This window comes from Gracilinanus agilis, chromosome 5, assembly GCF_016433145.1.
Source record: "Gracilinanus agilis isolate LMUSP501 chromosome 5, AgileGrace, whole genome shotgun sequence".
In the NCBI taxonomy this organism is placed as follows: Eukaryota; Metazoa; Chordata; class Mammalia; order Didelphimorphia; family Didelphidae; genus Gracilinanus; species Gracilinanus agilis.
Genome location: NC_058134.1, coordinates 248,431,496 through 248,443,799, shown reverse-complemented (window position 1 = coordinate 248,443,799; position 12,304 = coordinate 248,431,496). Strand labels below are relative to the sequence as shown.

General features: G+C 35.3%; 1 protein-coding gene across 1 annotated transcript in view; it reads right to left on the bottom strand.

Annotated features, from left to right (window-relative positions):
- The window catches only part of SLC6A15 (solute carrier family 6 member 15), a 64,997-nt gene extending 54,449 nt beyond the window's left edge, over positions 1–10,548 (bottom strand). Inside the window, exons 1-4 of the mRNA XM_044679174.1 lie at positions 10,260–10,548; positions 5,172–5,329; positions 4,438–4,564; positions 132–317 (exon numbers count right to left, since the gene is read on the bottom strand). Coding sequence (XP_044535109.1) covers positions 132–317; positions 4,438–4,564; positions 5,172–5,329; positions 10,260–10,548 — 760 coding nt within the window. The remainder of the gene's footprint in view (positions 1–131; positions 318–4,437; positions 4,565–5,171; positions 5,330–10,259) is intronic.
- Positions 10,549–12,304: the final 1,756 nt, after the last annotated feature.

Here is a 12,304-nt window from a genome sequence, read left to right as displayed (position 1 = left end):
CAAATGAGTCATGACTTCTAGTCCAGTTGGCCCCGCAGACCTGGAAGATGGCATGTGAGGGGCGGGCGGTGTCCAGGAAGGGGATGATAGATGCCCGCTAGCTAAGGGGCAAAAAGCCAAAAAGAATGTACTAACTTTGCCCGAAGACTGAATGCCTTTGATCATTGCCAAGCACACCAATACCCAGGCAGACAGTAAGCAGACTGTCATCTTCCAGTTGAGGCCTCCACTTTCTGAGATGGAGTCCGAAATGTTCAAGGCTTCTCTGTACCAGTAATAGGTTGTGGCAGAACTCTTTTCACACTCCGGCTCCACGACTGAGGGGGGAAAGAGAAGGTAAAGAACGACTTCAGATTTGAAATCTGCGTTAACTACATCAGAAACGATCGAGAGGTCTCGGCAAAGAATGTCTTACCTTTTTATAGAATACAATGCTTGTGTTCATGCAATGGTAATGCAGAATGAGACATTTTTAAATCCATAGCGATCGAGAAGAGGAAGGGGGAAAGCATTTATTAAATGTCTACTATGTGCCAAGCACTGTGCTAAAACATTTTACAAATGTCATCTCATTTGATCCTCACAATAACCCTGAAAGGCAAGAGCTCTAATTATCCTCATTTTACAATGAAGGAAACTAAGGCAGACAGAGGTTAAGTGATTTGTCCAGAATCACACAAAACATCAGGGTCTGAATCTGAATTCGGGTCTTCCTGACTCAGGTCACTCTATTCACTAAATTTATATATAAAGGTGAACACTAAGACAAATCTGTTCACTCAAACATCTCATATTTCTGAAATATAAATGTGAATCATATCCAAGATTAACATTTTAAAGGGTAGCAAAAAGCGAAGTATTCCCTTTATTTTTGTATTACATACAAAGAAGAGAACATTCAGAACTGAAAAGATAATTTTGCTTTCATTCTCTATGACGTGTCTTTTTTTTTTTTTAACCCTTAACTTCTGTCTTAGAATATAATAAATGTCAGTTCCAAGGCAGAAAAGCAGTAAGAGGTAGACAACTGGAATAAAGTGATTTTCCAGGAGCCACACAACTAACAAGTGTCTAAGGCCATATTGGAACCCAGGACCTCCTGTCTCCAGGTCTGTCACTCTGTCCACTGAACCACGGCTAGCCTTGTGTCTAAACGTCCACTCTAACTGCACCAAAGCTGATGAAGGTCTAGAAAAGCATCCTGCTGCTTATTTGTTTCCTTGTTTCTCTCTTTGCCCATTCAAGTACCATTTGGAAAGTACTGTCTGGGTTCAAAGTACATTCAAAGTATTTTTCTGGTTGCTCAGTATGTTCAGTTCAGGCTATTACTAAATTTAATTTGCAATTCTGAATACACCCTAGCAGAAAGCTGGCGAGCAGAGCAAAGTGATACAGGAGCATTTTACTGAGCTAGAGAAACCTTTCCAGGATTAAAAAGGACTGAAAACAATTCTGACAAGGATAATCCATTAAATGGACAATCTCAACATTTATTTATGACACCCTTTTTGAAAGAAAGACCAAAGATCTTAATAAAGAGATAAATAACTTGGAACAGAAACACTATTTTCTATTTTGAAGTTCAATAGTCCCTTACAATTGTAAATCTATGATTTGAAGAATGGATGTATAATCCTAATAAACAAAAATAAAAAGCATTGACGGTCTCTCAATCACTAGTTTACAACAAATCCTTCTGTTCTCAAAGGTTTACTTACCACTAAAAATATTCACATCCAGTTCATTAAAATCAAACATGAAAAGTCGTTTTTAAGGAAGGATTATGAAGAATCTTTTAAGATAATTTCCTGAAAATTTAGGCTTAACAACTGGATCTTTCACTCAGCTCATAGTGTTCTCTATTATATCTGTGCAAGCTTTATCATAGTGCTATATAAAAAATGATGGACCTGGGTTCAAATCTTATCTAAAAATATTGGGCCTGGGTTCAAATCTTATCTAAAAATATTGGGTCTGGGTTCAAGTCTTATCTAAAAATGTTGGGCCTGGGTTCAAATCTTATCTAAAAATGTTGGATCTGGGTTCAAATCTTATCTAAAAATATTGGACCTGGGTTCAAATCTTATCTAAAAATATTGGGCCTGGGTTCAAATCTTATCTAAAAATATTGGATCTGGGTTCAAATCTTATCTAAAAATATTGGATCTGGGTTCAGATCTTAAAAGACACTTCCTAGTTGTGTGATGCTGAGTAAATAACTCATCTGTGTACCTCAGTTTCACCATTAGTAAAATGCAGGTGTTGGATACTGAAGCCCTTAGGTACCTTCCCCTACTTTCCCCTCTCTATTTCCTTGAAGACAGGGTCTCTTTTGTTTCCTTGTATCTGTGTCCCCAGTACTTGGGGCAGTGCTTGGCATATAAATATAGAAGCACTTAATAAATGCTTTATTTGACTATTTATCTCTCTATCTGTACTCTGTCAATAGTCCCTTACAATTGTAAACCTATGATTTGAAGGATGGATGTATAATTTGGCCTTTGACATAAGATACATATATAGTAGATGTTATTCATCCCACATAAATTACTATACTACTGGCTTTCATTTAATTTTTTAATCTCTAATATTGTTTTTTATTAGAATTTTGTTTTATTTCTCACATTCTGTAATGATAGTACTTTGTTTCCATTTATTTTTGCTTAATCTACATTAAGACAATTCTATTCTCAGCGACTGCCTTCCCCTTCCCATTTCTTAGAAAAAGAGCCCTTTTTTTGAATTTTGGAGTTTTATTTTTTAATTTTAATTTTTTATTTGATTAATGGCTTTAATTTTATGAGAGACCCTTGGGACAAACTTACACATTCTTATGAGAAATATGATTATCTCATTAGGACCATAAAATTATATCATAGTCTCTGTCTCCAGGAGATAACTTGGAACAGAAACACTATTTTCTATTTTGCAGTTCCTGAAGGTCCCAATCCTTGCTAAGCCTAAGCGGTTTCCGTGGCACGTTTAGCACAAGGGGGTCTAAGGCTCTACAAGAAAAATCACGACAACACACCCGTCGGTGAAAATTTCTTTATCTCAATAGCTGGTTATTTGTTTCCTTCATGACAAAATACCTGAATATTTAGGAAGTATCTTCTTCCAGACTGAGGGGAGAACCTTAAGAAGGCAGGTAGTGAACAAATTTTTGGAAGAAGCAAAATATTACCCTACTTTGTGCTAGTGCCAAAAACAACTAAGAAGAGAAATGAGGTAATTAAATATTTAACTTGGCCTGAAATCACCTTTCCTCAATAACATGTTATTTTGGCTAAATTATCCAATTAATTTCTTCACTCTGTTTGTATGGAGAGACTTATTTTTCTAAAACTAAATATTTTTCTTTAAAGTAATCTTGGGAAAAATCTTAATTTCATCGCCATGACAAGAGGTTTTGTAAAAGTATGCATCCCAAGCATCACATGAACCAATTAAACACATCTGAAGGATTCTGAAGTTAAACCTGCATCACCAAGGTGAAGGGGGAGGATGCTATTTGGCCAGAGAATCTGGCTGGCCAGTTTGGCTTTTGCCCTGATTTTTCTTGGCAAATTCACGAGAAAAGCATGTCCTTCCTCACTCTCCTCCCCTGCCGTCCTTCATGATTGACTAAATTGTCAAAAAAAGAAATGTTGCTTTTTTTTTTCAAGAATAGACCTATAAAATTACTCTATGGCCAAGAACTAAAAAAAAAAAAAGGCTGAGAAAACCAAGGAATTAGAAGTAACTGAAACAAAATGGAAATCTGTCATTTCTTTAGTTTTAATGAGAATGTTTATTTGGATCAAGGGGAAAGGATGTGAAGGAAGGGTAAAGCTCATGATTTTTTCTAGTGGGTTCAAAGGACAATAAAAGCCCATGGTGGGAAGCCCTGGGAGCATTCAAGTAACTGGTAAAAGTAGGCTCCCAGAAAACAAAAAAAGGTTGAGAAAATACTGCTCTGCTTCCCCCCATCCTCACAAAGGAGTGGGCACCATGGCTGTAGAATACTGCATTTGCTGTCACACATGGTTGGCTTAGCTTCCCCCTCTTCCTTTCTTTTTTTAATCCTTCTTTCAAGGAATAATGCATTCAGTAAGAAAGGGGGGTGGATGTATTCAGAAATGAAAGTGTTACAAAGACAAGGTATTAATAAAATTAAGGTCTTTTATCATCATTTTCACATGATTATTAATTATTTTGCAATTATGCTCTTTGACTTGTTTATTATTTAGGCTTTGATAATTTCTATTTTTTTTTAAAGTAAGTAGGATAACAAAAAGTTTGGAGAACACAATATGTACAGAAAAAATATTTTTTAAACTTTTAATATACTTTTGCCCTGATAATTTTAATACATAAATTTCTTGTTTTTCTTAAATTAGTTAAGTAGCAAACATATATATATATATATATATATAAAAATATATTTATGGGTCTTACAAGTATGAGAAGTATTTTTCACCAGAGGGCACTGATCCCATGGAAGAGGCTGCTGAAAAGACTGTGAAAAATAAAACAAGCTCCAGCCAATGATAACATTGTAGTAGAGGGCCACGAAGAAACATACCTACAAGAGAAAATAATTCTATTAACATTACATAAATTCTCATGTTCCACAACTGGCTGGTTTTACTTCTTTCTCTTTTTCTCTTCTCCCCACCCATTCCAAGCTTTCTCTCTCCCTTTTTCCCTTCCTCTCTTCCTTCCTCTTGAAATTCTTCATTATAAGGCATGGCTCACTGAGTCAAGGACCGTAAAAGGAATATATTTGGAAATTGAGGATGTAAAAACAGAAAGATACATAGTAGTAAAGTCATTTATAATTAATGAAAATGATGCTTTCAAAATAAAAATTATATTTTTTACATTTACATTTTTCCTATATAATTAAACTTCTTTCTGATAGCCTTCCTTTTCTTCCATGAGTATTTAAAATAGTTAATCTTTTACAGAAATGTAATGTCATCCATATACCAACCAGTCTCTAAAGAAAGTGTTAATTGTTTTCACAGCTAAAGATCAACAGTTCTTAAGAGTTCTACATCAGCACATCTTCTGCTTACTTAAAAGAATTCAGAAAAAAAAGGTACCCTCTGCTTTAAAAACAGCATTTTTTTTTTCTTTTCTATTAGGAACCCACATAAAGGATGAATTAAAAGCCACACATCACTTACTACACAACTTGCAAATCCAATCCCGCCTAGTTTAGGGCTGATGTAATTCCACACACCAATACTTCCTCTGCGGATTCTCTGACCAACAGCAAGTTCCAGGAAAAAAAGTGGAATGCCTATTATCAGCAGCAATATTAAATATGGCATAAGATATGCACCTAGAGAGAGACAAATATAATAATAAAGCTGACACTTCTGGTAAAAAAAATTGGTGAAAGCTGAATTATTTCAGACTGAGAGAAAAATTATTTCAAATTCCTAAAAAATCTAAAATTTGTAATATTTTTATAAGAGGAATGTATAATTCTCATTTTCACAGGCAGAAAAAGAGGCAAAGTCATTGTTATAAAGCATTTCTTGTGGAAAGGTCATGAACTAGCTAGCATGTGTTTGAATACATTTGCTAGAATCCTTAAAACTGGCTTGTTTCCTCAAATAGGTTAAACCTATTCCTTGCAATCCTCTTTATACAGTTACTTCTATTTATGGAAAATACCAAAGGAAAACTCAGTCTACTCTAGGTCTTCCAAAGGACCATGAATTCCAAACCAGAAAAGCCTGATTAATAGAATTTAATTGAATTTTAAACCATAAATTATGACAAATTTTCACAATAGAACCTAGAAAGAAAAGAAAAGGAGGAATCAAAGTACCTGAGCACTCCTATGGACATGGAACATTATATATGATGGTCTAATTGGGAATAGAGATTCCTGGTGCTATCTGGTCATTGAGGATATGAAATAATAATAACTAACATTTATGCTGTTTTTTTTGGTTCTAATATCAAATAAAATGATATATATAATATATACACAAACATATATGTATACACATATATTCCTATGTAATTACATGAGCTTACATATGTACCTTTATGTAGTTAAATTGAGTTACATACATATATATATATATGTAATCAAATGTCACAGATTCTTCTGGAAATAATCTGGTGAAATTTATGGCCCTGTTGTCAGAATTATTTTGAAATGCAAAAAATAAAATATATAAGATGACAAAGGAAACCAATTATATCAAAAACACCTTTATCAAAATACTAAAAAATGAATTCATAGACTCCATCTTAAAAGCGCCTGGCATAGTGAATTTGTGATTTTTATTCACTATTTTTTATTATTATTCACCAGTTTTTTTTTTAAGATAATCCTTACCTTCTGTCTTAGTATTAGTTCTAAGACAGAAAAGAGTTGGGTAATTGGGGTTAAGTGACTTGCCTAGGGTGACACAGCTAGGAAGCATCTGAGGCCTAATTTGGGTCTATTTAATCAATTTATTAACAAGTACTAAGTACTTGAGTATGGGCAGCTGAGTAGAAGTATCCACCTTCAAGTCAGGAGTGACATCAGGTCAAATTCTACCTTTGACAATTACTAGCTGCATCATTATAGCAAAGTTATTTCACTGCTGTAAATTTCAGTTTTCTTATTTGGAAAATGTGGATAATTCAATTTATGAGAGTAACCTCCCAGATTTGGTTGGGGTGAGGCTCAAATGAAATTACATACTGCACCAAAAATGCACTGCAAACTTGAAGGATGCTCTAGAAATGTCAAAAGAGAGAGTCTGACTTCATGGAGAGAAAGCCGACTTTGGAATCAGAAAGTCTCTGGCTTTAAGTCCTGTCTCTGACACGTATTGACAAGGTACAAGTCATTTAACCTCTCAGAATCCCTACATGTTATAGGTTATAAAGTAAAGGACTGGCAGGATGTCCAATCTGAATAAATCAATGAATAGGTGAATATTTGTTGCTATTGCTGTTATTAATTATTATTATAATTATTATCTACCTAGTAGTACCCAGAATTATAAAGAATGTTGGGCACAATATTTATTGTATGTCTGTCCCTCAAGATAGTGGTCAAGGTAGTATCTTTGAAGACTTGGGGGACATTTCCTCAGGGCTTCCTGTGTTAAAATAACCTTTTGAATATTATCTTGAGCACTATTAATATCTTCTTTCAAAATATGAAAGGGCAATTGTATTCAATGGAGCTGGTCAGGTTACACTGCCTTATCTTTAGGACTGTGAAATACTAGTGGGCAGAGGGAGAGGGAAGAGACATTTTTGGTCCACACTTTTCTACCTAGTAATTAATGGACAAATATTTGAGATGTTCAACCCACTCAGAGCTTTGAAAGGGCCATTTTCTATTTATGGCTGCGCTTTTTGAGATACTAAAGAATTGAGAACAAAGGAGATACCCACAGACTGAAGAATGGCTAAACTAGCTGAGGTGCATGAACAGTGGAATGTTACTGCACTGGACATGCTGAACATGATCAACAAAGAAGCATGGAAATACTTACGTGAACCAGTGCAAAGTGGAACCCAAAACACAATAAATATAAGGATTAGAACAATAAAAGACAGAAAGAACAACAAAACAATAAAAACCAAATACTGTGAAATTAGGAACAAAAAGCATGGCTCCAGAGAGATGTAAGTGGAGGACTCTAGGTGTGAGGTGCTAAATACAATTTCATAATTCTTTGATATTTTGTTTAGTTTTGTAGATTATATTCCCTCCCTTTTGTTATTCTTTATTATATGTGACAGCTCTGAATGCAAAGGATAGTAATACAATGAGAAACACAGAGCATAGAAATCCTGTGATTCATCAGGAAATTTTGAATCAGGTGTGAAAATAGACTTTTAGCCATTTGGGTAACCTTTCTAACTTAACAGGCACAGAGGATATTATCAGAAGACTCAACAATCCTAAGAGGGTGATGATTGTGACTCAATAAATTTTCCAAGTTGGAGGCTGGAACCCACTGGTATAACTTTATGCATTTTTAGGAGACTTTAGTTTAAAACTGTTAGGTCATTTCCCCATAATTGCAGAGAAAGTTAAGTGCCAAGGATGGGATCTGAACTAAAGTTTCACTTAACAAACATATCAATAAAAATTTATTTTTATGACACATGTAAAACCCAGTGGAATTGCTTGTTGGCTACAGGAGGGGTTGGGAGGAGGAGAGGGAAAGAGCATAAATCATATAACCATGGAAAACTTTTCTTAATTAATAAATTAAATAAAATTTTAAAAAATTATTTCAAAAGAAGGCTATTTTCATAAGACATGACCTAAATTTTACAGTAGAAAAGCAAAATGGGTGGAATATCAGCCTAGGAATCATGAAAACTGAAACTTACATTTCATATCAGATATTTTACTACCTGTGTGACCTTGGTCAAGTAACTTAATTTCATTTTTCATCCCTTAAGCAATTCCTTAATACTTAACACCTAAGATTCAGAGGCTAAAATCAACCCAAAAAGCAACTCTCTTGTTGACAGCAAAATCTGTAAGAATTTGTTGTATAGATGTTGTTATTATTCCCCTTTTCTTTTTGTATTTAGAGCACTAGGCACAGTGCTTAGAACATAACAGGCATTTAAGTAAATGTTTGTTTACAGATTGACTATTCCACTTCTTAAAACAAAAGCTGAAGTACTATAAAGTAATGTTCAACTCAATTAGCTAAAAATTTCAAACCACAGAAGGAGGAGCCACTGAACTGTATGTGCTAGATGAACTTTAGTGCTTAGACTAAATTTTATTCATTAAGGCTAGAGTTCAGGTTTTTTAAGGGCATTCCAGGTGCAGTGCCCAAATCATTAGGGGTCTGAACCAAACACTCAAAAATCAGTTATCAAAACCATTCACTCCTAGTCACGTTTATAAGACAGTGGGAAAAAAATAACAGATTTGGAACCAAGAGGCCACAGGTTCAAATCCCAACCCTATCACCTAGTAACTGTGTGACCTTTCTCAAGTAACTTATTCTCTCTCAGTCTGAGTTTCCTCATCTGTAAAAGTAGAGCATTTAGACTAGATGTCCTTCTAAGGTTCTTTTCAGATCTAAATCGATGATCCTGAGTTAATAATAATGAAGACATGCAGGAATGGTAGAAAACAGCTCTAGACAGAGAAGCGTGTTACATGGAGCAGTCAAAAGCTGATGGATGGAAGCCACTCACTGGAATATTGTGATTGTGATACCATAGAAAGAGCCCTGGACTTGGAAGCAGGAAGATGGGAGTTAGAATCCAGCTTCATATACTTACTAGCTGCTATTTTCTTGGGCATATTAATTAACCTCAGGCAACTAACTCCAGAGTGGGGATCTGATCTGCACTAGTGAAGGTAATTCTCGCCCTTGAAGTTTCTCACTATTTCACATAGATACTCAAGTCAATCTGTTACTTCAAGCTCAAATAAGGTCTCTAGAAAATCAGTTTACAGATTGATTTTCAAATAAGTCGCAAACTAGAAAAAATGCTAAATTTAAAATCACGAAGACCTGAGTTCAAATAGTACCCCTGATACTTCATAGTTCCAATGGCATTGGACAAGTCACTTAACTTTCCTGTGCCTCAATTTCTCTAATACAAAATGAGAATAATAGTTTTTTTAAATGATCACCTATCTCATAGAGTTATCATGAAGATCAAATGACATAAAAAGAGTAAGATCACTTTACAAAGATCAAAGCTCTAAAAATTTGTTATTATTATATCCTCCATCATTTCTGGTTTCCTGTTTCTCTTGGTTCTGTGTCAACTTACAAATAATATAGCACCGATCTATAGAGAAGAAAGTCCTCTCTGACCAATTTGCTCTCACTATAGTGATTTCACTCAGCTCTTTAAAAAAAGACTGAGTGACCATTATAGCTGTTTAGTAAGAAAGTTTCAGAAAGAATCTTAGAGACAATTGTTTTATTTACAGAGAAAACAGTCAGTGGAGTTCATAAATCTAAGCAGTCCTTGGGTACCAAGAGCAGAATCTTAGAGCTCCCACAGAAACAGTTTCAGGATCCTCTTTCCTCTGATAATTTCAGAAACCCAGAATTTGATTTGCAAGTAGATGTCACTAACTACATATAAATATTCCATAGCTTTAAAACAACACTAATTTCCACACACAAAAATACATATTTTTTTAATTCAACTTTTTTTTTCTTATGAAGACAAGTTAGATTCTAGGTTCCTAATATGTCCATTTGTGACTCATGATGAAACCCCAAAATCTCTTTAAGAAGTACACATAGCCTTACCTCCTCCATTCTTCTGACACAGGTAGGGGAATCTCCACACATTTCCTAAACCAACAGAAAATCCAACCTGCGCCAAGATGTACTGCAGCTTGCTATTCCAAGCTGGTCTTTCACGATCACCATCAGAGCCTTTTTCAACATCAATGTCTTTTTCTTCGGGATCATCAACAATCAGTTCACTCTTCTTAAAGGCATCATCAGCAGAATCCTCATTGGAAAGGAGATCTTTAACGGATTCGATGACATCATCATCTAATTCTCTTTTTACCACCTTGCTATTCTTAGGCATTGGAAAATGTGGGTGTGTGGTTTAAGGGCTGGAGGGAGGGTTAACAACTGAGACAAATGAAAGATCCTTATGGTATCTCACACACACACCAACCAAATAATTATAATATATGTGTATTTTGCAACTTAATATGAAGAAAAAGGCTGGAGGAACTTTCAAAACAATTCACGATGACTAAGTCTGGAGACTTCTTGGATTCCTATGTTCAAGGTCCCATGTATACCTGTAAAATATTAGAACAAGAAATACTAAATAATTACTTAAAGATATAACTTTGAAATTATCAATGAAATTCTCTTGTATTTCTTTTTGAACTAAGACTTTACCTAATTCTGCATAAAACAGGAATGGCTAAACTAACCCTTGAGAATAAGAACAAAAATAACGTTTCCATTTTTAAGTAGTTTTACTGTATTTGAAAAAGGAGAAACCATACTTAGCTTGCAGAGACATATAAAAGTAGTCAGCCTCTACTCTGTGGAATTAACGGGGTTTTGTCTCAGGGAATTGCATTTAGAAAACACATTAAAAAAGAAGAAAAGAATTTATTAAGTACCTATTATATGCCAAGCACTGAGATAAGTATAATTTACAGATATTATTGCATTTTATCTTCACAACTCTGTGAGTAGATGCTATTATTATCCCCATTTTACAGTTGTGGAAACTGAGACAGAGGTTAAAGTAACTTGCCCGGGATCACACAGCTAGTAAGTGTCTGAGGTTGGATTTGAAGTCCTGTCTTCCTGACCACTTAGCCCAGTACGCTAACTACTTAGCTGTCGCTAGATAATACTATAGCATGGTAGAAACTACTGAGCTTGGCCACCTAGTTAGCAGGAATAATCAGGTAAAATAGGATGTTATCTAATTCTATGGTTGTTTCCTTCTGCTGTAAGCCATACCACAGATGAACTACTACCTAGTCCATCCACATTCTATTTGTGATAATGAGATTAAATCTACCCTGTCCATCTTTAGATTTAATCACCAAAGGTGAAAACATCTCCATTTAACTGACAACTTGGGTGATCTGTAACCCATGTGTGAATGAGTGACATATCAGAATTTACTGACTGCCTCCTGGGCAGTTCTAAGAAAAGCATCTGTTGTGATTGGACCCGTAAACTAAGAGGAGGCCACAGAAGTGATGCAAAAGAGGCCCCTTTAAAAAGAGACCCCAGTGAGCTGGGCCCTCTCTTCTGGTTTGTGAATGGGACCTGAAAGAGCTCTTCTGGTTCGTGACTGGACTTGGAGGAGGTCTGGAGATGGAGACTGTTCCATATGGTGAGTATTAAGACTGACTCTTCCTGAACTTCTTTTAAGGAACTTCCTTTTAATAGAGACTCTGTGGCTGATGCTTTTGCTTCGTTCTCTTTCAAGGAAGGCCCTTTGGGCCTCTGGCTTCCCGGTGTTGGGATCAAGGCCAGATTTCCCTCAGCTGAGGGTTAATTAGATCTACCTGGATTGGGGTGCTGCAGGGATCCAGGGGTGCGGTGATGGCCACACTTTTTTTGTATTACATTCTATTCTGAGTTAAATAGTTTCATAATTTCCGGGGGCGCTAAGTAATATTTTTTCTGGAAAGGGGGCGGCAGGCCAAAAAAGTTTGGGAACTACTGAACTAGGGGATCAGAGCAAATTACCTACTGTGTTTAATTACTTATCCTATCTTATCCTCTCTCTTATTTCCTTATTTCTACTTCCTCTTCTCATTTATAAATAAATTTCCATAATAGTCATTTTAACTTGAGGT